At 32.3% G+C, this 26,168-nt stretch overlaps 2 protein-coding genes across 3 annotated transcripts in view; one reads left to right on the top strand and one right to left on the bottom strand.

Annotated features, from left to right (window-relative positions):
- Positions 1 to 363: 363 nt before the first annotated feature.
- On the bottom strand, positions 364 to 20,051 carry LOC143223468 (putative ATP-dependent RNA helicase DDX49). Its single transcript, XM_076451496.1, has 7 exons — positions 19,924 to 20,051; positions 19,095 to 19,333; positions 18,407 to 18,601; positions 13,163 to 13,434; positions 11,929 to 12,083; positions 11,593 to 11,793; positions 364 to 1,580 (listed from the first exon to the last, which is right to left on the bottom strand). Exons 1-7 carry the CDS (start codon positions 20,006 to 20,008, stop codon positions 1,315 to 1,317), a joined length of 1,413 nt encoding a protein of 470 aa, XP_076307611.1. The 5' UTR covers positions 20,009 to 20,051; the 3' UTR covers positions 364 to 1,314.
- A 181-nt stretch (positions 20,052 to 20,232) lies between these two features.
- LOC143223467 (WD repeat-containing protein 70) overlaps positions 20,233 to 26,168 on the top strand; it is a 30,613-nt gene continuing 24,677 nt past the window's right edge. The window contains exons 1-6 of one of the 2 annotated variants that reach the window (XM_076451493.1): positions 20,233 to 20,327; positions 20,966 to 21,118; positions 21,232 to 21,315; positions 21,726 to 21,943; positions 24,423 to 24,482; positions 25,823 to 25,956. In XM_076451493.1, the coding sequence (XP_076307608.1) occupies positions 20,291 to 20,327; positions 20,966 to 21,118; positions 21,232 to 21,315; positions 21,726 to 21,943; positions 24,423 to 24,482; positions 25,823 to 25,956 (686 nt within the window). In that variant the 5' untranslated portion in view covers positions 20,233 to 20,290. Of the gene's footprint in view, positions 20,380 to 20,965; positions 21,119 to 21,231; positions 21,316 to 21,725; positions 21,944 to 24,422; positions 24,483 to 25,822; positions 25,957 to 26,168 lie in introns of both variants that reach the window. The other variant, XM_076451495.1, reaches the window with a different exon arrangement.

Genomic DNA, 26,168 nt, shown 5'->3' with positions numbered 1-26,168 from the left:
CGAAAAGACGTTTCTAGTCCTGATTTCTCCAAGCCCGTTACCCTGGCTGTGGTTTTGCTAGATAGCAGATAGGGACAGTGGGAATCTCGTTAATCCATTCATTAATGGATTTAAATGGCAATTTAATTTAAATACAAAATTATTAGCCTAATATTAATAACCTTTCAATTTCTCTGGGGCCTATTAGGCCCCACTTTTCGTAGGAGTGTTAAACAAGTTTTAATTAGCAGTCTTTGTTTAAATTACCATTTTGATTTGTTTGTTTGTAATTAAGCACAAAGCTACACAATGTGTTACTTGTACTCTGCCTACCATGGGTATTTAAACCCAGATTCTAGCGTTGTAAATCCACAAACATAATGCTTTGCCTCAGGGATTTTATCATTTTGAAATAATACAATTATCCATGTGAAAACAATACATACACAATGACTTTACCACAGAAGATTGTTCTTTAAACAGAAGAACAATTTTTATGTAAATAACTAAATGTTTGAACAGAACATTTACCAGTCTTCTTTGTTACTATGGTTATAAGTCACTGTTTATCAATTTATTTTTGAATTAGCACAATGTGCTTTTGTACACACATATGACCTAGAGTGAGCAGACTAAGGACTCATCTCTATTCTTTGCACATGTTCTCTTGGTTAAAACTCACATGGTAGTTCATTGAAACTAAACTGTACTCATTAGTTTGTTGAACTACGTCTTAGTAGCTTGTTCACACCTGAATTTATATACCTTTGACACTGGTTACTAAAATAATCTAGATGCTTTATTTCAATGTATTACCTTAAGGTTAAATAGTATTTAATTTTAAGCTTATGTGTATGTGTACAATAGATAGTAACCTATCTACATGTGTAATAGATAGTAAATGTATTAGCTATTTTTACTGCAATAACAAAATACTTTATGTCCAAAAGGTATTCAGATGAGCTTACAAATATCTTATACAGAGAAACTATACTAATGCTATTGAAAAAAACTGCAACATGCAACTTGAAAAATTTGATGTTATCAGCTGAGGAGGGCTTATTCCAAAAAAGAGTACCATAGATTTAATTCAAATATTTCTTGTAATAAAAATTGTGTATTAGAATAATATTTTTTTCATTATTAATTATGTTACAGAGGTTTTACATTACATCTGCTTCCCATTGAATTCCAGTAAAGCCTTGAAAATTCAAATAAATACAAATAAAGAATGAATTAATTAAATGAACAAACTAGTTACTGCTGAAGATTTACAAAATACATATTTATTTTGAATATCAAAAGATTATTTACACTAATTATGATTAATGCATCTTATGTAGGATCTTTAGATTTTGAGGTTTGTTTTGACTTAATTTTTTCTTTTTGTCTGAGTTTCTGTTTTCTTCTTTGGTTCTTCTCTTTCAATTTCTTTCTAAGCTGTTTCTTTCTTTCTTCCTTCTCAGGATCTTTTCCTTCAAGAATTAATTTCTTTCTCTTGTTAATCATCCTCTTCTCTCCAAAGTCTATTTCATCTAATCGAATTTCAGCTTCTCGCATAGCCACTGCCACTTGGGTCAAAATATTTAACACTTCCTTTTCTGAAAAATAATACAATTAACTTTATATTGTCACAATAACAATCTTCCCCAGAAATTTTATTACAGACCTTTTCAGTTGTTTAAGTCTTACCCATGGTATGAACTAGATTTTTTTAGTCCTAGCTATAGTTAAAACTATATTTCTTTCCTAGAATATAACACTCATTTTACAATATGATCTACAGTGTAGTATAAAGTAGTGCTTGTTTTAAAAGCAGAAAATGAAGTTTATTCTTAACTCTTGACATGCTACGAAACTGACAAGAACCACCTACAAAACAAACAATTCCTTTTAAAAGCACTTCACTTTTCAACATATTTATCTTCAAAATTAAGGTTGTTTGTACAAGTAAGATAAATGTATAAAAAATAGTTTGAATGACTGTTTTAACTTGACTTTCTTTCATATAATGAGAATTGAATTTGAATGTATTATGCTAATTGTTATCTAATTAATATTTAGAAGTGACTTGACACAATCAGTAACATTTTATAAACAAAAATGATCAAGGAAGCAAACAATCATCTAGACAACTGAAAACAATTGGTCTTTCTAGGCTGTCTCTGCACAACCTCCATTAAAAAAAATAAAAATTTATAAAATGTATATTTTTTCAGAAATTTGATACCCCCCCCCCTTTTAAAATTTTATAAGGTCCTGGACTCCATTACTATAGATTACAACTCATCCGATAAGCCAATCACTCCATTAGCAAACTAAAATTATCTTAACACAAACCTAGCCTGTCTTTTCTTAATCTTTTTAAACTTGTGTCACTTCATTCTATTATCTTTAGAATATAGTATAAATAAATAAATCTTTACCATATTCATACCTTGGATAATCTTGTAATTTCAACAAGACTGAAATTACCCCTCTCTTTTATTCAAGAAAAAAGGTATGAAGAGATCTTACTTCCAAAAGATAACCATTTCATTCCATGGAATCATCCTAATAGCCTTCCCCTTAACACTTTCCAACAAGTCAATATCATTCATAATCAACATCATCCTCTGAGCATTTATCCAATTTCATTTTCAGGTAAGTTTTATGAGTACCCTGTTTCCATTTGTTCCAATTCAGTAGTGACTAACTGCTTTGGCTGTGCCCATCCTTGACACGGTAACACTCAACCATTTTTCATGGAGAAAAGGCACACTTCCTGCACGTTGTTTTGAAATAGACATCCCAGCTGTTATTCAATTTTCTTTTAAGAACTTACTGAAATGTTTTTAACTATCAGTTTTATGTAACAACTGTCATCTGACACACAACCACTAATGATCTGGAGAACAAGTGACCTGTTACAACTAAAGAGAACTATTAGTAACTGCTCAACCAACAGCATAGGTCTCAGCATCATGAAAGCACACAAGCTTTGTTATCATTGTAATGTTATACAATCCTCATCTGTAATATAATAAGCCAATGTCCTTTTCAGATAAGGAGACCATACTATACACAAGGAATGCAAGAAAGGACTGATTAGTTATTTGTATAAATTATTACATTTTTTGACTTAAAGCCAATATGTCTATAAATATACCATAAAATTCTGATGGTTTTATTACTAGCAATGGAGAATTACTTCAAGAGATTTGTTGACTTCTTTGTTACTATGCCAAGACCATTTTTAAGTCATGTTATTGAATGGGTTCCCATCTGTATTAAATGTCATCCAAATTAAAATAGCCTAAATACATTACTTTGCACTAACTATAATTAAAGTTATAATTTTCCTATACTGAAAATGTATTTGTGATACATAAACATCACATAAACAGCTATGCTCAACATTTTTTTTTTCATGCATAAAATAAGCCTTCTGCCTACCCTCCATTGGAAATGATTTCTTCCAATGTGTCTGTTATGCAAATTATGATGCAACAACCCTCCACCAATGAGAAAGCTGTACACTCTTGTTATACACAAAATGCCCCCTATTTAATTCTACCAGACTATCACTTTGAGTTTTGGCAGAAAATGGATGAATTGTTTTTTCTGTGTGGAGGAAGGGTGGGAAGTGTGAGGGGAGGAAATATATTTTCAGTATGTGAAAATCATAACTTCTGATATGGTACATTACTTGCACTCACATAAATGGCTAGAGTTCCACACCAAATAGGTGGAAGGGCCAGTGCAAGGGAAGAAAAGAAGCATCCTTTTAAAGCAACTGAAGGACACAGTTTGAGGTGAGAGAGTTAGATTCAAAGATCTGATGTTGAAGACCACACCACATCTGCCCAGTGGAGAAAGATCTTATATATATGGGCAAAAAAAAAGAGGACCACATCTAAGAGGTGTTGGAAAAAAAAAGAAGGAAGTGCCTCCAGGTGTAGAATAGTTAGGGTGGAACAGACCACACTCTGCAAGTCAACTACATACAAAACCCAAGCCACTGAGAACCAACATCCATGCAAGGGTAAGATGAGGATTGTACTATCTTCCCCTCAAACTCAAGAGACCAAAGAAGAATGGCTACAGGTAGAAGGCAATAAATAGCCTAAAGAGGAAGAAATTGTGTACCTATGCAAATAGTGAAGAACAAACATATTAGGAGTGGTTCAGATGCCAACTGAAGTAGTTCTTCCAATGGGTGATGAAGATGAGATGCTAGAGAAATGGTAATGTGCCAGACTTAATAAGAAGACACCAGGAATAATGTACAGGAGGACAAAAAAAAAGGGGAATAAGCCAACTGAATCAAAACCCAAAATGCACTGGTGAGGGTGAAAGGAGAAAAATCATGGACAGAGAATGGTTGTCATGGGATAAAGAGGCTGGAAGAAGCACTACAGGTGGAAGCCCTGTAGGTAATATAACACCAGAGAAAGATGATGTACAGGGCATAGAAGTCTAGCTGGAAGCCAAGGATAAAGGTGGGAAATGGAAGGAAGGGAAACCAGAGAAAAGTAAGAATTGCCCTCCATAGCTGCTGGGGTTTGGGTGAGGAAAGAATAGTCTGGATAAAGAAGATATATGGAATGACAAAGAGTACATGAACCTTTGATGGCAAATAAGTCACACCACTAATGTCCATAGGCCAGAAGGAGAAGGAAAATAAGTCTTTTTGGAAAAGTGAAACAAGGAATATGTGGAAAATGTTTCAAAGAGAGGTAACAGAGGACCACAATAAAATCTCAGTGCAGAAGGGCAGCCTGCCATGGAAGCCAATGAATTTGGAAGGAATGTATCAACAAGGAGCATGTAGGAGAGGTAAATACCCTACAGTATCTGAAAAAATGAATGGTATGGGATAAAGCCTCTCTATACCCAGAAATCAAGGAGATGAAGGACCTGAATGGAAAAGTCAAGTAAGAAACTAAGCAATATGAGAAACAGTGGGCTGATCAACTGAAAACCCCCTGGTCCAGGAACCAATGATTCCACTACATTCCATTCCATTACACTGACAAATTTCTACAGAAGAATGGTGAATGGAACAGGCCAGGAATGAAGCTACATGTCAGGACAAATCTGATTTCCTCATCAATGACCAGATAAAAAAGTGTGAAAATGGAGGACAGGAGGAGTGAGAAGAGGCATCAATAACTGAGGTTGCCAAGTAAGGGAGGGAGATATTGGAAGAGGTAGTGAAGGGGAAGGTTGAGGAAACCATTGCACTGGCCAGTAAGGAGCAATCATAATGACTTAACATGAAGTGGTATGGATGATCAAAATCATTGACAGCCAGACCAAGAGGATGAGAGACTTCAGACTAAAACAGAGGTAGTTTGTGGTTGAGGGATGTAGCAAAGGTACTGATGCAAGGAGTACCCCACTGAAGGCAAAGCCACCAGAAAACAAGGATCGAGAGACCACTCCATCAGATAGATTTTGTCTGGACAGGAAAGATAATTTATGAAAAGATTTTAAAGCATCTAGAACATGACATGCAATAATATAGATAACTTATGTGTGAATCCAGAAGAGAAAATCCAACATATAAAAACATAGGGATCACGAACAGGTTCCACCTTAGTGACTGAGATAAGCAACCACTTTTGGAATTTTCAGAATGAATTATTACCAGATGATGTTTGTCCAGCTGAAGAAAATGATTCAAGCCTGACATACAGCTAGAAGTTCCAGAGTGTTGATAAGACTTCTTGGATATAAATCAACACCCTGAAAACTATAAACTGACCCACACCCACCATTCTTGGATGGAAGCATTCATGAAAATATGAAAATTCAGAAAAGGAGTAAGTGAGACACCTGTCAACATATGGGTCCTGTCCAATCACCAATGCAGATCACTGACTATGGTAGGAGAAAGAATAATAACCTGCAGAGGAACCCATGCAAGGTTCTACTGGTTGTGAAGAGCTCACATTTGAGTATGATCCAAGAGTATAAGTATTGCCATGCAAGACCACATCTCCAAAAGTGATAGAACCTCATGAGTTATAATACAGGGAGCAGTAAGAAAGTAGTGAACTGAAAGCTCCATCAAATGAAGTCAAAGAGGAGAAGGGTGAGGTAAGGTGAGATGAGTGTTGAAAAACAAACAAACACCTAAATGGATCAGATATTGAGTAGGTTGAAGGAAAATGAATAAAAAATAAAGGTACCAGTTGTATAAACAAAAATAATTAATGAAAAATACCACTTCAAAAGTATAACTAATTAACTATTAAGGATGAGGAACACCAAAGAAAATTTTAAACATCTAAACATGAGCACTGCTAAATAAGAAGTGATAGTCTGGTAGAATTGAATAGAGGGAGTCACATGCATGAGTGTGTGTGTGTGTGTCACTCTCACCAGTGGAAGGTTGTTATATGAGACACAATGGAATAAGTAATTTCCAATAGAGAAGAGATAGAAGACTTGTGGCATGCATAAAAATGTTTTACACAGTATGGCAGCATTGAACAAGTATAGCTGTTCATGAGAGTTGGTAATGCACCCTTATCAGAAGTTACTTTGTAGATAATTATTCAGCTTACCAATTGATCTAAGTCATTCTCTAATACCTTAGCATTTTCAAGGGTTTAACACTATCAGCAAATGTCTTTTTACTGACTTACTAATTATGTCCCTATAAGTATCATTATGAAAAAACAAAGATTCAAACATTGACCCCTGAGGCACTCCAAGAGCCCAGTTTGAATAGTTGCCTTTAAAAATAACTTTGTGCCCTCGCTCTCAATTAACCATTCTATAATATTATTTACTTGTCCTTCTCAAACATACAACAGTATGATTTCTTAAAACTAATCTTTAGTGTGGCACCTTATCAAATATCTTTTGAAAATCCAGTATGCTCAGTTCACACCATTTACATCATCCTGATAACACATAATATCCTAAAAAAAGTTAACAGATTAGTATAGAAAAAACTTCTCTATAATGAATGATTTCTTTTTATATTTTACTAGATGATTTTACCAAGCTTCCTTTATCAGACTTAAATTTTTCCAATTACAGAAGTAAAACTAACTGATCTATAATTTATAAGGAAATTCTTATCACCTCTTTTAAAATTACAAGTAGCATTAGCAACTCTCATACTCAAGCACCAACCTACTGTCTATTGACTTACCATAAATCAGAAAGAAAAAAGCCCACATATCAGATTTTTTACCTCCTTTAGAAGTCCAGAAAAATATTGGGTGGTTTACATCTTTACTCATCTTTATGCTCTCAATTTTACCTTTTTACTACCAATATCTACATGAGGGTTAGTTAGAAATACTGCTCTTGACTACAATATTTTCTCTTCAGTCCCAAAACATTGATGCTCATTCTGTAAATAATGATTCATCCTATGTACTTTATTAAAAAGCTATAACTATTAAATAATTTACAACTTGGAATTTCAAAATAATTTCAACTATCAATATTCATGCTTCAAACCTAACCAAATTTCAGTAATTCTTACTGTATCATAGTCCCTCATTTAAACTTGAGTTTTTAAATTAACATGACTACTTTGTTTGTGACACTCCTAACACACAATAAGCTCATCCCTAAATCTGAGATTTATCTTTTAAAATTGTTCTTCAATTTATGCTTTATTCCAGTCACCTCCTCACCCTAGCTATACTGTCAACTTGTTTATTGCCAGTATCCTAGATTTAAACTATCTTTAATGAACATCTTTAGAGCTTCCCCAAACATCTTACCTGTTTAACCCATCTTTAACATATAATTCACCCTCACCTTAAAAATCACCCCACAGTAACAAGCAGCTTACCATTACCCTAAGCATATCTTTGATAACCTTTATTTTAAAAATTGGAGTATACTAATTAATTCATTCTCGCATCTAATCTGTATGCAAATAAACTTTTTAAACAGTACTTCTGATTTATAATTTCTAGTATCATTCACTCCTTTATGCAGAAATATAAGATATTGTTCATTAGTACCAACAACTAAACTGTCAATACATTCTATGTAGAAGGCAGAAAGACAGATCTTATCTTTATTTGTGTTACCAACTATAAATATTTATCAGTATGTTACCCTTTCACAATGGGCTCTGTATAATATACAAAAGTATTTATACCATAACTTTTGATGTAGTATGTGTAAAAATGTTAATAGAATTTTAGTAAATATTGCAAGTCTTTTGTATACAAAGATTTTTTTAACAAAGTATTTTTACTAAATATTTATTTGTAAAACAGTCTGTTTCATTACTAGTCTGAATGATTTTCATGTTAAGATTAAAAGCTCTTCTTTATCCCTAAAATTTTAGATATTATTTGTATAATTTCTAAAACTCCTAAATACATTTCAAACACTTGCTTTCAGCAAAAGTTTATATTTTGTCTGTTATTTTCTGTACCCTAACTATAGGAGTTTGTAAATTTTACCAACCTTATAACTATCATAAAAAAATTAGGAAATAATTATAATTTTTTTTTTGTTCTAGAATCACTACAAATTATAACATGAAAATACAACTGTTGAGTCTAAATAGATTAACTCTTGCAACATTACACATTTATATACTGCTCAAAAATTAAAGGAACAAGTACATATTTCAGTTTGTTTTTGACATAACTAAATTTGTGTATGAAAAACATATCTGTTCCTCTACAAGTATTTTTTAAGCTTGTGAATGAAGTTTGAAGCGACTCAAACGAAACTCACCTCACTCAAGGAGAATACAACTCAAGGTACCCTATATAAGGCTGTTATGTGAAACTATGTATTCCTCATTAATTCTTGAAACAAACACCAACATGGATCTTTTGCAGCTTGTTTTGTCAGTATGTACCTTCATCTTGCGTACCCAAGCAGTCAGGCACCATCTGACAGAGAACAAGGTGGCCAGGGCAGTCCAGATGCTGGAGGATGGCACAGCTCGTTGGTGTGTCACCAAGCATCATCAGTTGACTTTGGCAATATTACCAGGAGACAAATTCTTATGGCAGGATACCAGTTCAAGGCAGTCATCACTGCCAGAGAGGACCACTACGTCTTGACTACAACTCTGCAGGACAGGTTAGCTATGGCTCAGTCACTGTGAAATGACCTTCAGCATTCCACCAAAACCTGTGTGTTGACCCAAACAGTTCACAAGCATCTGTACAAAGGATGCCTTAGGGCTAGACAGCCTGCAAGAGACATTATTCTGACAGCATGATACCATGCAGCCAGGTTGGAGTTTGCTCATCAGCACCTGGATGGGTAACTTTGTCAATGGGCCACCGTGTTGCGGACAGACGAGAGCAGGTACACTGTGTCTCGTGCAGGGGTGTGGAAACACCGAGGAGAGCGATTTTCTGCCTGTAACATTGTGCAAGTCCACGCTTATGGAAGAGGTTCTGTAATGGTATGGACAGGCATATGCTTGGGTAGCTGCACGAACTTACTCATAATTGACAGGGGTGCTCTGAATGCATGACGATATAGAGATAAAATTCTGGAACTCATTGTAAGGCCTTTTGCCGGTGCTGTCGGCAATAGGTTCATTCTCATGCAGGTTAACATGCAAGCCCATGTTGCAAGACTATGTATGGACTTCCTTGACGAGGAAGGAATAGAAACTTTTGAGTGGCCCTCCAGATCTTCAGATTTAAATCTGATTGAACATTGTTGGGATATGCTGTCAAGGTATGTTAGTGAATGCCAGCACCCTTCTTAAAATGTACAGGAACTCGACAAGCCCCGGTAGACAAGTGGGCTGCCATAGCCCAAGATAAAATCGATAGACTGATTCAAAGTGTGCCAAATCGTTGTCAGGAGTGTGCCACAGCCCGTGGAGGTCACATTAGATATTGAATGTTTCAAACATTTGTTGAATAAAAGCATGTAAACTGTTTAAAGTAATGTTTCATGTGGGATGTCAGTTTTGGTGATATTGGTCATTTTTAAAAAGTTTATTTCTCCATGTTTTACCGTTCATCACACATTAAAAATGGATACAGATGGAACTGAAATGAGGCAAATTACCTAAAAAAATAAAAATATTATCGCATTTGGAACACAGAGATAAATTATATAAGAAAATGTATTTGTTCCTTTAATTTTTTTGAGCAGTTTATATATATTTATTATTTTGTTATACCGACCTTCCATTCACACCTGTCGAACATTATAGAACTCACATTGACAAAGTACATGTGCACTCATGTTACTGTATCCAATAATATAAAACTGACCTTTAATCTTTACAAAGTGACTTGTTTGACTGTGCTTTAGTGGACAAGTACTTGTTATAATACAGTCACATTTCAATTATTATACATCATTATGTATATAAATTATTACTATTTACAAATTAGTTCTTAAACTTATTTTTCTTAAAACATAGAACAGTAAATGAAAACAGACTATTAATTATATTTTATAGTTACAGCCATCTTTGTACTTCTTTGCTGCTTGCCATAGTTTCCTTAGCCTTTTCAAATTTTGTATGTGGAAGATGTGAAACAAAATATTTTTTTAGATTTTATAAATGTATTTAGAATAAGCAAAAAGTCATAAATAACTATAATGATACCACACAGTCACACTATAATTCACCAAGCTTAGTAACTAAGCTGTATTTTATCTAAAAAATATCTAATTTAAAGCAGACTAAAGACCTACCTGTTTGAAATCTTGATTTTAATGAATGAGATGGCTTCCAAATACTTTAAAATGGCTGAGAAAGTGACTAAGGGAACATTTTAAAACTAGAAAGTGAACTGGGCCAGTGTTTGATTTGGTATATAAGCCATATCTCAGCAAAATGAAAAGACAGGAGGTTCTTATATATTCTAGCTTAGTAATATCAGTAATTTGAGTTAATAATTTGTATGAAACTATAGACTTAGTACTTTGACATCACAAACATCTAATTTTAAACAGTACCTCATTCAGTATACCATGTGACACACAAAAATTGGAATTTAGGTGTATGTATTTTTTAAATATTTACTTTTAGATTAGGAAATTAACTTATTTATAATACTAAACCTTGAATAATAATTTACAATTTGATGTTAAATTTACTGACAAATTCATAAAATAGTAGTTCAATAACATTTTGAATGCAAGCCAACAAACACGATCACAAGGCTTGACTCATTTAGGTTATGAGTTTTTTTTAAATGAAGTAGCCAAAGGCTTAATCTATTAATCTGGTATCTCAATGCTCTTTAGCCCTAAAGTTTTTATAACTGTATATCCTTGTAAACCCAGCACTATCTCATTCCTACCCTTTTTGAAATCATCCTTTACCCAAACTCCATTTCCTGTTTTGCATCCTTGATTTCTGCTCCTAATCTTATTTTCCAGTTTTCTAACAGCAGTAGTTAAACTGATTGCCAAATTGTTTAAGTTGGATAATTCTAAAGATATATTGTTAGCAAAATTACCATTTAAACTTGTCAACAATTCTTAGAGTTTCACAGCAGCATACAGAGATGTTCCTGTGAAACATTTATATCTCGGTGATTTCAAACAAGTTCTATTTTTATGACACAGAAATAGAAATTCTTCTCACAGAACTAAATCCTTTCACAATTTCAGTACTCTAATGGAATACTCAGAATGTTTTTCTCTTACCTTTAGTTTCAAGAAGTGTTAATTTTGTATTAATCAAATTTTCTACTGCATGAATCAGATTGATGTCATATTGGGTCACCAAGGTAACAGCCATTCCTCCTCGTCCTGCACGTGCTGTTCGCCCAACTCGATGAACATAGTCTTTTGCCACTGATGGTACATTATAATTAATGACCAACTCGACTTGGGGAATGTCAAGACCTAAGTTTAAGATTAAATATATTTGTACATTTACATACCTATACTTTCTATAACTTCACAGTAATATTTCTTAGTAAATCAGTATATATGGAGTAAACACTTGTTTTTAAATTAAAACTTCACAAGCAAACTAACCTCTACTAGCAACATCTGTTGCTATCATAATCTTCACATTATTGGATTTGAAACTTGCCAAAGCTGCCAAACGTAGTCGTTGACTGATCATAGAATGAAGAGCAGTTGTTTCAAACCCCAGAGATTTGAAAGCCATGGACAAGATCTGACAGCTCCTACACACACACAGTAAACACATTAATTGTGTTTGGCAGTGTAAACCAACTAAATTATACCTTCTCTAAAAAAACAAGCAACCAATTTACAGATTGCATGAAAAATATTCATTGTGTACGTCTTGGAAATGTTTTGCCCCTAACACAGAGTGAATAATTGGTAAAGAAAGAAAAATTCATTTTTGTGTCATATATCATAATAAAGTAACATTTTTATTTAATAATTATTAAACAAAAACACTTAACCAGATGGGGTTTGTGACAGCTACCTTTAATAAAAATCTCTTAAGAGTGCAGTAACGTTAACATTCTGGAAAATGTGCAGAGATTAGCAACAAGAAAAATATCTTTGATAAGATGCTTAGACACTTAAACTTTATTTGGGTACTTGTGACAGTCTGGAGCTTAGAAAAGATGTGTTTCAGTGATAGAAGGAAAATAATGGAAAGGAATATTTAAATATTAGGGGCAACAGGTATCAGTTTTAAAAGATCAGTTCAAGATTTTTACTCAGAAAACTAACCACAGGTTAAGAGTGGGGCCGTCGAGAGCCATTATGGGCCCCATGGCAGGAAGCATTAAGGCCCTCCCCCTACATACACCAAGTAGCAAAGCATTATATGTAGGCTCTCCTCCCAGGTCCCCTAGACACTGCCCCCAACCCCCTCGTTGGGCCTGGTTAAGAGTTATGTATAAATTCAATGTTTTATTCACCAGAGTAAATGCAATATGCTGTTAATTTAAATACTTTATGTATGTAATGCAAAATGCTACCTATAGTCAATTCTGTTATTTCAATGGTTATTTGTGTAACCTTACTGGGCAAATATGGTTTCATCACACTGCTCAACCTTATGCTTTGAAACAAAAATTTGAAAAATAAAGTTCTATTCTTCTTTTATTAATAATATATGTATAATGAACTTGAATTGATCTATTATTAAAAAAAATTCAGTGTAGGTAAAATATTTAAGTCCTTTATTTTTTCATTCACAACAGAAGCAATTATAGATCTTTAAAAGCCTCAGTATCAACTATAAAATCAAAATACACATAAATGTCATGTGGTTCACACTCACTTGCATGTACTGGTGAATATAATTACAGAACCTTTTGGGCTCTTTTCGACAAAGTTTTTAACTACGTGCACTAAATAGGCATCACGAACATGACTAGGCATGAGAACATATCGCTGATCAAGCTCTTCTACTGTAGCAACCTCTGCTGGTTCTGACCAGAAGTAAGGGTTAGTCATGGCAATATTTCTTAGTTCTTCAAGAGTTTGTGTCATTGTTGCACTAAACAGAAGAGTCTGGCGTTTTTTCGGCAGAGCTTCAAATATTGTCTTCAGCTGAAATTAGTTGATGATAAAAGACAAGACACAGTATTTCAGTGTTTTACTAGTACTCTCAACATGTAAAGATTAGTTACAGTAATATTAGGATTCTTTGTGATATGAAACTTAATAACCTCCATACAAATTTCTCTTTGCATGAACTGAAAACTTTTTGAGATTATTTTCTATTAAAAATGTTGAATAACTTACAAAGTAGATATTTTAAACCTTACGTTCAGAATTTGTGTTTCACTTATACTTACACAATGCTACCATAAATTCAAGCTTGAACAAAAATTTCTGAAATTAATAAACTACTTAAATGTTTGCCATTTACACTACTATTATTCAATCACTATGTAAATGACAGGTCACATTTTATTATTTGAAATCTAATTTTCTGTAACATATTTTGAGACATCTAAAAATTAGCAAGGTCTTCAATGAATGACCATAAGGTCAAACAGTTTCCTACTCAAAATACACAAACCCAAATATCACATACAATTATATGCAATATTTCACATCTACAAATTTATTAAAGTTAAATAGAACACAAATAATCATCAAATAAGCCATTCAAACCACTCAGAACATATGACAAATGATAAATTTAAATTCTGCTTTCACAGCTTATACTAATTACTTGTAATATTCAAGTTTTAATATTTACTCTTTTGATCACTTTACTCAAAACATGCACAATACGTTTTTCCAAACCTTATCAACAAAACATAAATCAATTAATCCCTAAAGCTTATACTTTGGGGAGAAAGCAAGTTAGTCTCTCTATGTTTTTTTCTTTTTTAATAATTTAAATTTTTCAGTAAGGTGTAACATTAGCAGGTTTATTCTGAACTCTTTCATATTTTTTTTTTCTCATGAGACAATCAAATGTTTCACATATTTTTAAACTGAACATTTTTCAAAATAAACTGAAGACTATGATGTATTTTTATTAAAGCTTTTATTAACAGTTATATCAACACCAATTAATTTTGTTTCTACAATAACATTTCTTTATAGGCAACCTGATCATTGCACATAACATTTAAGGACTACAAAGGACTTGGTGGTCAATCTGAGTTGTTCCATCCACTAAACCTAAAAACCAGTTTTTGTCATTCAACTATTTATCAAGCCTTTCTTTAAATTTACTACTTCCACCACATCTGAAGACAAACCATTCCTTGCTGTTAAAAAAATAAAAATGTCTTGGATAAGATGGCTTCTACTTTGCCAAAACTCATATTTGTGTCCCATAGTCAAGTTATTCCCACCAATTTCCTTAACAATCTTAAATATCTCAATTATATTCTCTCTCACTTTTTTTCATTCAAGAGAAACTTCCAGTGAACTTAACCTCTTATCATATTATAAGTATTCTATCCCAGGTATCTTCCTAATAGCCTTTTTCTGAATCTTTTTAAAACTTCAGTATATATATACATACACATATATACATACATATAATTAAATTATAACTTCTTTTGATTTTTATGCAATACTTCTTTAGATTCAACCTAAAATATATTTTCCCTACAAGAACTAGTAAGGTTGTTTCAGTTATTATACTTGTAATTCAAATTATAATAATGCATATGTATTACTTTACATTTATTATAATTTAAAGCCACCTGCACTTTACTTGTCCAACTCACCACATAATCTGAGCCCTTTAGTGAGTCAGCAACACCCACCACACAGCCAGAAATATGCAAGAACTTGATATCAGCAGTTTAATTAATTCACTGCTGAGTAGCTTTTGTAAGACTAGAAAATGCTACCTTCTCCAGATGTAAGACTAATAGGATTATAATTATCAAGGCAGTTTTTTCACCTTCCTTAAAAAGAATAACAACATTAGCTCACTTCTCATCTGCTACTACCTGTCCACTATTCAAGGATTTAGCAAGTGGCTCGCATATCTAATCCTTCACCTCCCACAAAACTCTTGGGGAAATATCACCTGGCCCAGGAGTTCTATCCTTCTTTAAATGGTCTAATTTTTTCTTAAAAGTTTAGAATTAATATGGTCTTGTTTAGTTTAATTTCCATCTAACAGTTGTTAAGGATGATGTATATTGCTTAAAATTTGTACAAGTAAAAATTGAAGTGGGTGTAAAAATGGGTGTACAATTGCAGGCATCTCTTCATTTTCAGATGTAAATTTTTCCACATATTCCTCATAGATCCTACTTTCATAAAAATACTTTGATTAACCTTAACATATTTAAAGAAATTCTTACTGTTGATTTGTACACTTTCAGCCAACACTTCTTTCTATATCCTTTTTGATTTATTAATTTTTCATTTGACCAATTCTCTTGAACTTCTACAATCCTCTAAGTCTCCTGCCATAGCAGTTAATTTAAATTTATTAAAAATGCTTTTTTTTTATTTTACTTTTCATACTCTGTCACTCAATCTGGTTTTTTATTTGCAGCAACCATTTTTTTTTCTATAAGGAACACACATATCTATAGTATTTAAAATTTATTTTGAAATATCTTGCACATTTGTCCAGTATATCCAATTAAGTTATTCAAATCATTTTCAAATTTCTAATCAAAATCTCATTATATTCAATTTCTATTTGCAGTAAAACATCAAACCTCAATGATCTTATGAACCAAGATATTCACCCAATTTACATTACTAAACTATTTATATATTAGAAATGAATAACAAATCTAAAACAGCATTGTTCCTAGTAGCTTTCTTAACCAACTGTTAAAAGAAATCATTCTGAATTATTTCTAAAAATGTGTTTCCTTCACAGTTTGACTTTTAATATCCTAATCTATATGCCTAAAATTAAAATCACCCATAATTATGACCTTGTTAATAGCTGAAATATTAATCTCACTGCAGCATTTCTCAATTTCATTAGTTTCATATGGTAATCTCTAATAAATTCCACCTAAAATACATTAGCACAAACACAAAGAGATTTAGTCTTCTTGTTATTACCCAACATCTACAACTTCAAAAGGACATAACTCACATTTTACATTTTAAGCCACTCCATACTTTAGTACTCTTTTTATATTAAATAACCTATAACTGCCTATTTCTGTTTACATTTTGTCAAGTTTCAGCTAATCCTGTAATTAAAATCCTCCATTCCAACCAGTGGTCTAAAATCATCTACTTTATTTCTTATACTTCTGAGATCACATTAGTAACAAGTTAACTTATCCTAGCCCTCATCACTGTCTAGTCCAAATTTAAAGCTGTCTTTACAGCTGAATTAATGACTTGTAGTCAAGGCAGCCCATACCCTATTTAAAATTAACCAAAAAATCATTAAAAAATGTTCTCTTTTCCTATTTAATTAATCCCACAAGTCCAACTAGCCAATCTGCTCCTTCTTATATACTAAACTAAGTCTAGCATTCAGGCCTAGTAACCAACTTACAATTTCTTCCCTACAATTATCAGCAATGTCCCTGACACAATTAGATATGGTCCTTTTCTACAAATACCTTTAACAGCCTTCTGCATTTATCAATTAACTCCTCTAATTTATCCTTTCTTAAATCATCCTCATGTGCACAAGAACTATCATTGCAAGCAGCCTAGTGTCCTTTACTATTTACTTCTCTGCTCCTGTCTCTGGATAGCATAGCCTAATTTTTCTCTTCTTATTTGCCCCAAAGGCTATCCTATCTACTTGTCTTTACTAAAGATTTATTCATAACCATATCCTCCTTAAGTTGTCCTTCCCATCCATTTTTTCCTTCTCTCCAGTAGTTCCTCATCTGCACAAGCTAAAGGTTAAAAGCTGTTATTGTAACAGAACCAGCTCATTACAATTAAATCCATAGCATCTAGCCCTACTCATATATTTTTAACTTCCTGAAAGTCATTAGCTACCCCTTGCTTGTAAAAATGCAAGTTCTCCTGGAAACCTTGTTACCATTTTCCACTCTTCAGAATAGTTTCCAATTTCTCCTCCAACCTGCAATCTCTACAAAGAAATTGCATACCTTCACTACTAGATTCCCTAAGATTGCACAGCAGTCCTGAGTTCCAAGTAAAACCCACTCCTTGTGACCCTCACACTACAAACTGTGAGAATTTAACACCCACACCACTCTTGTTCATTGTAGTTTGGGAATAAACAACAAAACACTTCAGTATTTTATCACTACTTAATCTTGATGTTAAAATAATTAAGTTTATCTTTGAAATATAGACATGACAAATAACCAGATATTAGATGGTATTTATGTAATAAAACAATGTATTTAGCCTATTTTACAGCCTAATCTTATGCTAGTACTACTTATATTACCAACCCATAATTTAAGTTTCTCCTGTCAATAATATTTACAAAGCTATTCATTATTTACACAAAACTAATATAAATAAGAATAGTAATCATATGAAAGAGATATTCTAATATTTAAAAAACTTTTAAATCCATTTCTCCTGTAAGGTTAACAATTCCACTGTCATTTATGTTAATCCTCTTAAATTCTATTTATTTACATTTAAACTAAAAACAATAGTAAACTGTTATTGCTACCAATAATTTATACAAAATGGTTTTGCTTAAAATCAACAACATGACTTACTTTAGCTCTTCAGCCAGTCTTCTGGCAATTATATGTGTGCTTTCTTATAGCAAAGCCACATCGGGCTAGATGCTATGTCTACAGAGGGAAATTGAACTCCTAATTTTAGTGGTGTAAATTTGTAAACTTACTGCTATTCCAGTAAGGGGACAGCACTTACATAAGATAATAAAATGATCTCCAGTACTAAAGCACTCTTGCAATATTTTTCTAGTCATAACTTCTTCAGTGATATAAACAAGGTTTAAAATACTATCTCCTTCGGAGATTCAATAATGTACTAAAGAGAAAACATTTCTCGAAACTTTCAATAAATTCTTCACTTTCATATGAAAAAAAAAGACATTTACCAAGCCAGTTCCTCAAAAATGTACATAATCTAACTTAATATAGGAAGTGCTAACCTGTTCATTGAAATGTCCTTCAAGTAATCTGTCAGCTTCATCAAGAACTAAAAATTTGATTCGTTTTAAGCTGAAGGTATTGCAACTTTCCAAATGATCAGCTAAACGACCAGGTGTGGATATGACAACATGAGGGCTTTGTGCGAGTTCTTTTCCTTGTATCATCATGTCCATTCCTCCAACAATGATACAGTCCTAAAGACATACAATATTCGTTTATTTATAGTAAAGCTACAAAAACTAACTGCCACTATCCCTAATTTGAACTGCTAACTATAGTGAAGGCCACGAGCCAGTAGTTCCAAGAGATCAACAAGCAGTGGAACTGAATATTATAATACCCCATAGTTGTATGGTTGAGCATATTCAATTACACCAAAACTAGGAGAATGTAAGCACCTTAATCATCAAGCTACACTTAGTTAATTTATTTCTGAAAGGAACTATAATGACCTCTTACTGGTAATTTTAAAGCTTACTAGACTTTTTCCAATAGTTGTTATGATCTTAAATCTTAATAGATTTATACATACATGTTAGTGTGATAGCTAGAAGCAAGTTACATTTAGATCTATGTGAAAAAATATTTCCTGAATTAATAACTTCTCATAATGTAACATATTAATTTCAATTATTTTCAATAAAAATTTACAACAGAAAATAATAAGATTATGGAAATATTTCTTACTTTCAACGCAATTGGTTTTCCAAATACTCGAAACTGATCAGCAATCTGGAATGCTAACTCTCTGGTGGGTGTTAAAATAAGTGCAAAAATGCCATATGGGTCTTCTGAAAGTTTCTGTAAGATTGGTAGAGCAAATGCAAGGGTCTTTCCACTACCAGTTTTTGCACAGCCAATACAATCTTTCCCTTCTAAAATAGGAGGTATACAATTTATCTGCACTAAAGTTGGTGCAGTTAAACCTTGGAGAAAAAAAAAAAAGAAAGAGAAATTATACACAATTAAAGAGTTACATATACATAGAGATATTAATTAATACAAGAACAATTGGCTTAATCGAAGTTTAATTTTTCTATATTTAGCACTACCGTATAATCAAAATAAAGCATTTTAAATACTTTAAAAGTATAAACACAGTTATCGATTATAAGAAATGAAAAGTAAATTTGGCATCAAGGTCTGACATCAGTTTAAGCTAATTGTGAGGTAATAATGCTAAAATCAGGAAATTAAGGGCGAGGGTATCTCAATGTTACTTCATCGTGGCAGTTCTATCCACTAAACATTATCAGTATTCGTAAGCATTACTCAACACAGTACAACTATCTTTAATTTTATTACTCTGAGAACTTAATTACAAGAAACAAGACAAGGACGTAAAAACAAACAACGAATTTTCAATGAATTTGAAACAGCATATATACTGCACACTTTTTCAGTTGAACCTGTCAATTTCATTGTATCAGACATAAAGAACACGAAAAATATCTCATTACAATAATTTCGAAACACAATGCAAAACAAGTTTAACAACTGTTTACAGTATACTAACCCATAGTTTTACACTGATCTGTAAGCCATGTGTTTAACTTTAAATCTTTAAAAGTACGTAAAGGTCGACAACATTCCCCATCCATCTTTCACTGAAACGTATGTTTCAAAGCGCCATCTCACGGAAAAATGCCATATATGTCTTCTAAAAGTTTCTGTAAGATTGGAAGAGCAAATTCTTTATTATACATACAAAAAAGCCTAGAGTTTAACAAATTAAAAAATATTAAAATTTTGAATTCTTCAACAAAGTTGTTAGTTTGCTACAAGCTTATAGAAACATTTATGGGGATTTGTTTATTTATGTTTTAAACATTTAGGTTTTGTGGAGAAAATAATTAACCACCAGAGGTCAATAATAAACAAATATGGAGGACGATTTAGAAGAAATGAGAATTTTGCGAGGTAAATTTAATCCAAATTTCCATTATTCGGATACTATACACGAATTGATTTTGTGAGTGTGTGTCATTTAGTTCTTTATCTTGATATTCATTATTCTTTCTCTTACTAAAGCTGTAAAGTAAAATAATATATGACTGTATATTATTATATTTAGAAATTATTGTTATGTGACACAAACAATAGTGACAAACTTGTAATCTAAGACATGGTAACTATTTCTTTGATAATTTCGATTTGTTGAAGTTAATCGTCGTAACGTATAAGAATTAAAATTATTCGTGCTACTTACGTGTTTAGGCCTTTGTCGGTATCAACTCTTATGTAATTTTATGTTTTAAATTAAAGAAACTGACAATTTTCGATAATATTTGTAAGATTTTGAAAACAATTAATAGTGATCATTATTGGCATGAAGTCACAATTCTGTCATAATTATTTGATGATACTCATTTCATCAGAATTATTGACTTTTTAAGGTTTCTTCCTGTACCATGAAATTTGAAAAAGTGAAAAAAATTGTATTATTTTGTATTAAAAACTAGAATGGAGTTTATTTCAAGATTGAATTTTTGTTTTCAACTGCTTTTATGAAAAATAACGTTCATAGTTATTTAAATTTTTTTTATCTTTATAATTAGAGAGTCGGGATTCAAGACAATTTAGAGACAACAGACAGGTATTTAATAAAGAAAAGTTAAATTATGGAGGAGCAACAGAGGAATTTAGTAGAAATTCGTCAAATAAAGAAGATTCTGATGACATGTCAAAACTTATGGGTTTCTCAGGATTTGGTAAGAAATATTTATTCAGCTAATATAGTTTGCATTTTAATTTTGGAGCTTATACAGTTGTACAAAATGTAGTTGTAATTTGTGGTTTATGTCAAAATTGTTTTTGTTTTCAGGGAAAAAAGCAAGAACATTTGACTTTGAAGCAATGTTTGAACAAACCAGGAGAGCTGCTATTGAGAGGAATCAGAAAAATGAAGGTAAAACTATGATATAAATGAAGGTTAAAAGCATGAAATTTAAACAAAAACACATAAGCTACTTAGAAAGCACGAATATTTAATATCAATTTATTTTTCTGAACTTTATATCTCTGAGGATACTGATGTAAGTTGCTTTTGCTATAGTGTTTGAGCCTACTAATTTAATTATCCAAATCTTAAATTGTATTATTCACTAAATTTGTAATTGTTAAATAATACTATGTTTTTGCAAAAAATAGTTAATTTCATATAATGCTATACATATTAAATCTAAATTAGTTATTTTTACTACTGTATTTGAGTGTGTGTATACTTTAAGAACTTAAAGAGCTGTCCTGAATACATAGTGAAAGCAGGTGAAACCTTGTCATCATTGTATTTTTTTTTTTTTATGTGTACCTTTCCAGAATTAAAAGTTGAGAGCTTTGTTTCCAGAGATGCGCAGAATGATAACAATAAAAAGCAAGTGGCACACCTTTCAACGTCACAACCTAAAGAAGATAATACCACTTCATCTGATGACGACATTATTGGACCACCTTTACCACCTGAAATTAAAGCCAGGTTAGAAGAGGAAGGTGATGGTGAGAGTGAAGAAGAAGAAGATGATGATGATGATGAAATGGTGATTAGTTTGTCAAATAGAAATACTGAATAAACTGAGCTAATCAGGAACGATACATATTAGTGTAGTAAAGAAAAATAGAAAAAAAAGATAATGATCACTTTATAGCATTCTTTGAATATTTTAATATGCAAGTGGAGAGAATCCCAAAACTGGACAGTATATTTTCCTGTACTGTAAATGTTATTTTAAATTCTTTATCAAAAGAAAACAATTTTGTGTAAGGTAATCATTACTTAAAAGAGGTTTAGGCATTTTTTTCTCATTTGAAAATTTTGTTTTTTTATATTATGAAATAATCTTAAGCTTCTGAGTGAATTATGTTAATTCTTTTTTATAAAAGGATTGAAAGCTGACAACTATCTAAGCTTTGTAAATTTGTTTACATGTATTGTTGACTAAAAGTTGAGTCTGAACTGCACACATAGTGTGGTAAATATAGTTGTGATACAATAGTTTACCTCTTCTTACAGAATAGTTTTTTTTCCCTGCCCTCTATATGCATAAGATTTTGCTTGGTATTAACCTTGATACTCACACCTACCCTAACATAAGGCAGCTGTGTGATAGCATCCATACTAGTTTGTGATAACCTTCCACCAATTGGAGCAGGACACTTCCAGCACAGATGACTCTTTCTGTGCAACTTAGCCCAGATTCACTTCTCAATTGTCACTTGTGGTGTTAATACATTTTTTTCACTCAAATTTTATGGAATGTTTTATTAATACCTTGTTTTTCTTATGGAAACTTAGTTTTTCTAAATATCTTCTACACTTGTTTTCTGAATTTTTAGTTTGTACACACCAGCATTATGTCTCGTTTTAACACATTTATTAAGGGTTTTCATTATCTTATGGCCATTTCTTGCTTTGTAGGTTACCATGTACCTCCTGTTGCTATCTTGAACTTCATGGTTTCTCTATGAGCGAGTAGATGCTCTTTTTCTTTTTTTTTCTTTCCAAGGGGCGTTACTTGCATGTGTGGATACAGCTCATTGGCAAATGTTACTTTACGGGGTACACTTTTTCTTAAACCCCCATGATACAGCCATTGAGGTCAATAATGCCCATCGTAGAATGCTTGTAGGTTTTTCCTAATGGTGTTTTGCATCATGAAGATGTTTGTCTCAGCCTGAACACTCATGGACTAGCATGATTAAAACAGAAGGGGATTGCTACCTATCCTTGCCATTCCTTCATTAGTGTCTGCTTTTCAAAATAGGGTTTCTCAGTCCTTTGTTACACTGCTGGTGCTGCATTTCTTCAGATTTTCCAACACATTACTTTCTCCCACTTCTTCCAGACCAATTGCCAGCTCCAAGCTGCTGAGGTGGTGGACCATGGAGACTTCCTTATGAGTGTGCTCATTTCCAGTCAGCCAAGAGTAGGATGTGTTTTCTTGGTGTAGATGGTGCATACACATTTCTCCTGCCATGGACCTGATATACTATTCTAGATGCAGCTTGGTTATGGACTGGATGATTTGTTTTAATATGCAGTTCACTTTTCTGGGTTTTACTAGTGTTAGTTGTAGCTGGACCAGCCACATTTCCAGTGCTGCATGATTCTGGACTGGAATTGAACCACCACATAGTTGTCCTTCTTTGTAGAATCACCCAGTATTGCTTCATGTGCTGCACTGGTGTTTGTTGTATTGGATATGCACACAAGATGATGCAGATTCTTGGAACAGGTCTCCCCTTCCAGTTCTCATGTCTAAGATGAACTGTAGAGGATCCTCTTCCTACCATGGACCAAATATTTCTATCATGGCTCTGTTGATCCACTGCATTGTAGCCACTCTACACCAGGGATTCCTTTATATATATTTATGGGGTCCCTCCTATATTTCTACCCTTATTTTAACATATCATTTTCACAGACAAAGAATATATCTGGCTCAGAAGTGGTGCTATCTCCCATGGGTGTGTATTACATGCTTCTTAAGCACACACACCCCATGGTTTTGAGCTTCCTTTGGGATCTAGGTAATATTATATTGATTTCTCCACCAATCCAACACAGGATTCTAGTTACTTTGTGAGTGGAGGTAAGATATTGTATCAGAAGTTAAATTTTCTTTACACTGAAAATGTACAGATTTTTACTTTTGCTTACACTCTTTACGCTTCCTCTCATTTCTTGTGTCTTTATCTTCTCTGTGGCTCAATCTTGAAGTGATTTAATGCTAAGCTACACAGAGGGAGTCAGATGTGCTGGGAGTTGTGTTGCACTTTTATTGCTGGAGGGTTGTCACATGCTATCATTCAGCTACCTCTCATGAGGGTAAGTGAGAATATCAAGGCTAATGGCTAGCAAAACATTGTGCACACAGAAGGCAGTACAAGTTGGAAACAACTGTGCTGTGAGTGCAGTTAAGAATCTGTTGGAAGTACATTTTCAGTGTAGGAAAATGTTAACTTTGGTTTTTAACTAGTTTTAAAAAAATAAGTACTACAATATTTTATTTTATCCAGAACAGGTATAAGAAAATTCCAGATAGTCATGAAGTTGAGCTTCGTCATGGAGATAAGACTGTGAGTTTGTAGTTTTACATTGTTCCACAATCTTTTCATAGCTCGGATGACTGATATTTTGTGTTGTAATGTCTGCTTATGCTATACATTTGCTATAATTATATATTATTTTGAATATATCAAATACGTTTTTCTTATTTGTCTTAGGACAATAGTATAATCTTTTAATTAAATGGTTTTATATTTTCTATTTGAATATTGTCTATTTATTCAATAATAAATAAATAACACTATGTAATTTTTTTTTTACTTTTTCTTGTTCCTGGGCAGAAAGTGTTATTTCCCAATTGCTTATGCCTAAAGTAAATGGAAAATACCTATTTTTCTCTTTAGACTTTGCTTTTATGACCTGGGAGCGTAGAACGGAAACATGATGGGAGACTACATTTGGGGGCTGATATGTGAAAGTGATTTACATTACAGTCACAAATCTTGAAAAAACTACTCACTTCTAAACATTTTTGTATAACTTTAGTATAAATACATGTAAACTTTGATTAATATGTTGTTTTATTCAGATCTTATGTAAATGAAAATGTGCAAATTTGCCTGTTTCTACATAAAAAATAGGTTAATTTCTAAATTTTATTATCTAGGTCACAAAAGCAAAGTTTGAAGGGAATAATGGCTATTTTCTGTATTTTTACAACATAAGCAATTAAGAAATAACACATACTATCCAGAAACAAAATTTGTGTTACATTGTGTAATTAGATCTTTAAATTGGAATTTTTAGTTCTTTAATTTGTTTATTCTTTAGAATAAAAATTCATACTTCAGTATATTTTTTGAAACTGCACATAATTAACCTAAGTACTGAATTAATGTATCAGTGATGTAAGTAAAAATATAAAAATAGAGTAACATGAGCTTAAGAAACAAAATATTCTGACATAAAATCAGTCAAAATATTGAAGATATTTCTGAAGCTCCTTTCTGAAGCTATAATAATTAGTTATAGCAAATCAGTAGTTTATAAATACAAAGTTAATAATGTTAATATCACATAATTTGTAAAATACAAAAGTAGTTAGTATTTGATTAATCAGTGTAAGGCTGCTAACCAGGTTTATGAAATTTATACATATTAGAGATTAATAATAATAAAATTGTTAGTTTTACAGAAGGATTAATCAAGTAGCATAAAAATAATTTGGTTTACATGCTACACAACCAAATGAATGCTAAGTAAATGTAAAAACTTTGTATTAAGTTAATAATTTGATGTGCAGACTTGATAATTAGATGTAATGAAAATATTTCACAGAATTTTGTTGAATTTGTAGAGTTTATAATAAAGGATAAACCACAGAGTGACAATTTTCTCATGCTTGTCTTAGGTGACAGCACTTGGGCTGGACCCCAGTGGAGCTAGACTAGTTACAGGAAGTTCTGATTTTGATATTCAGTTTTGGGATTTTGCTGGCATGGATGCTTCTTTGCAGTCATTCCGAACTCTGAGGCCTTGTGAGTGGTAAGCTGCTCAGTTTAATTCTGTAATACTCAAGAAATAATTATTTCCGTAATTCTTAAGAAGTACCTTGTTATTATAATGCATTTTCATTTAAAGAATATTTATAATCTTAGATGTAATAACATTTTATGGTTAACAGATAAAAAGGGAATTACTATGGAGACAAATCATTAGCTTTGTAAGCAATTTTTTAAAATTCTGGTACATAAAAT

This window comes from Tachypleus tridentatus, chromosome 8, assembly GCF_004210375.1.
Source record: "Tachypleus tridentatus isolate NWPU-2018 chromosome 8, ASM421037v1, whole genome shotgun sequence".
Lineage (NCBI taxonomy): Eukaryota > Metazoa > Arthropoda > Merostomata > Xiphosura > Limulidae > Tachypleus > Tachypleus tridentatus.
The sequence above is the reverse complement of the archived record's forward strand: the minus strand, read 5'-3'. Positions and strand labels throughout refer to the sequence as shown.

Bases quoted from the DNA above. Each gene is read 5' to 3' on its own strand.
- LOC143223468 (XM_076451496.1), bottom strand. From the start codon at position 20,008: ATGGATGGGGAATGTTGTCGACCTTTACGTACTTTTAAAGATTTAAAG. The intron at 13,435-18,406 runs GTTAGCACTTCC...AACTAATTTCAG, and splicing joins AAGGACATTTCAATGAACAG to CTGAAGACAATATTTGAAGC. The intron at 1,581-11,592 runs GTAAGAGAAAAA...ATTATTTTTCAG, and splicing joins AACACTTCTTGAAACTAAAG to AAAAGGAAGTGTTAAATATT.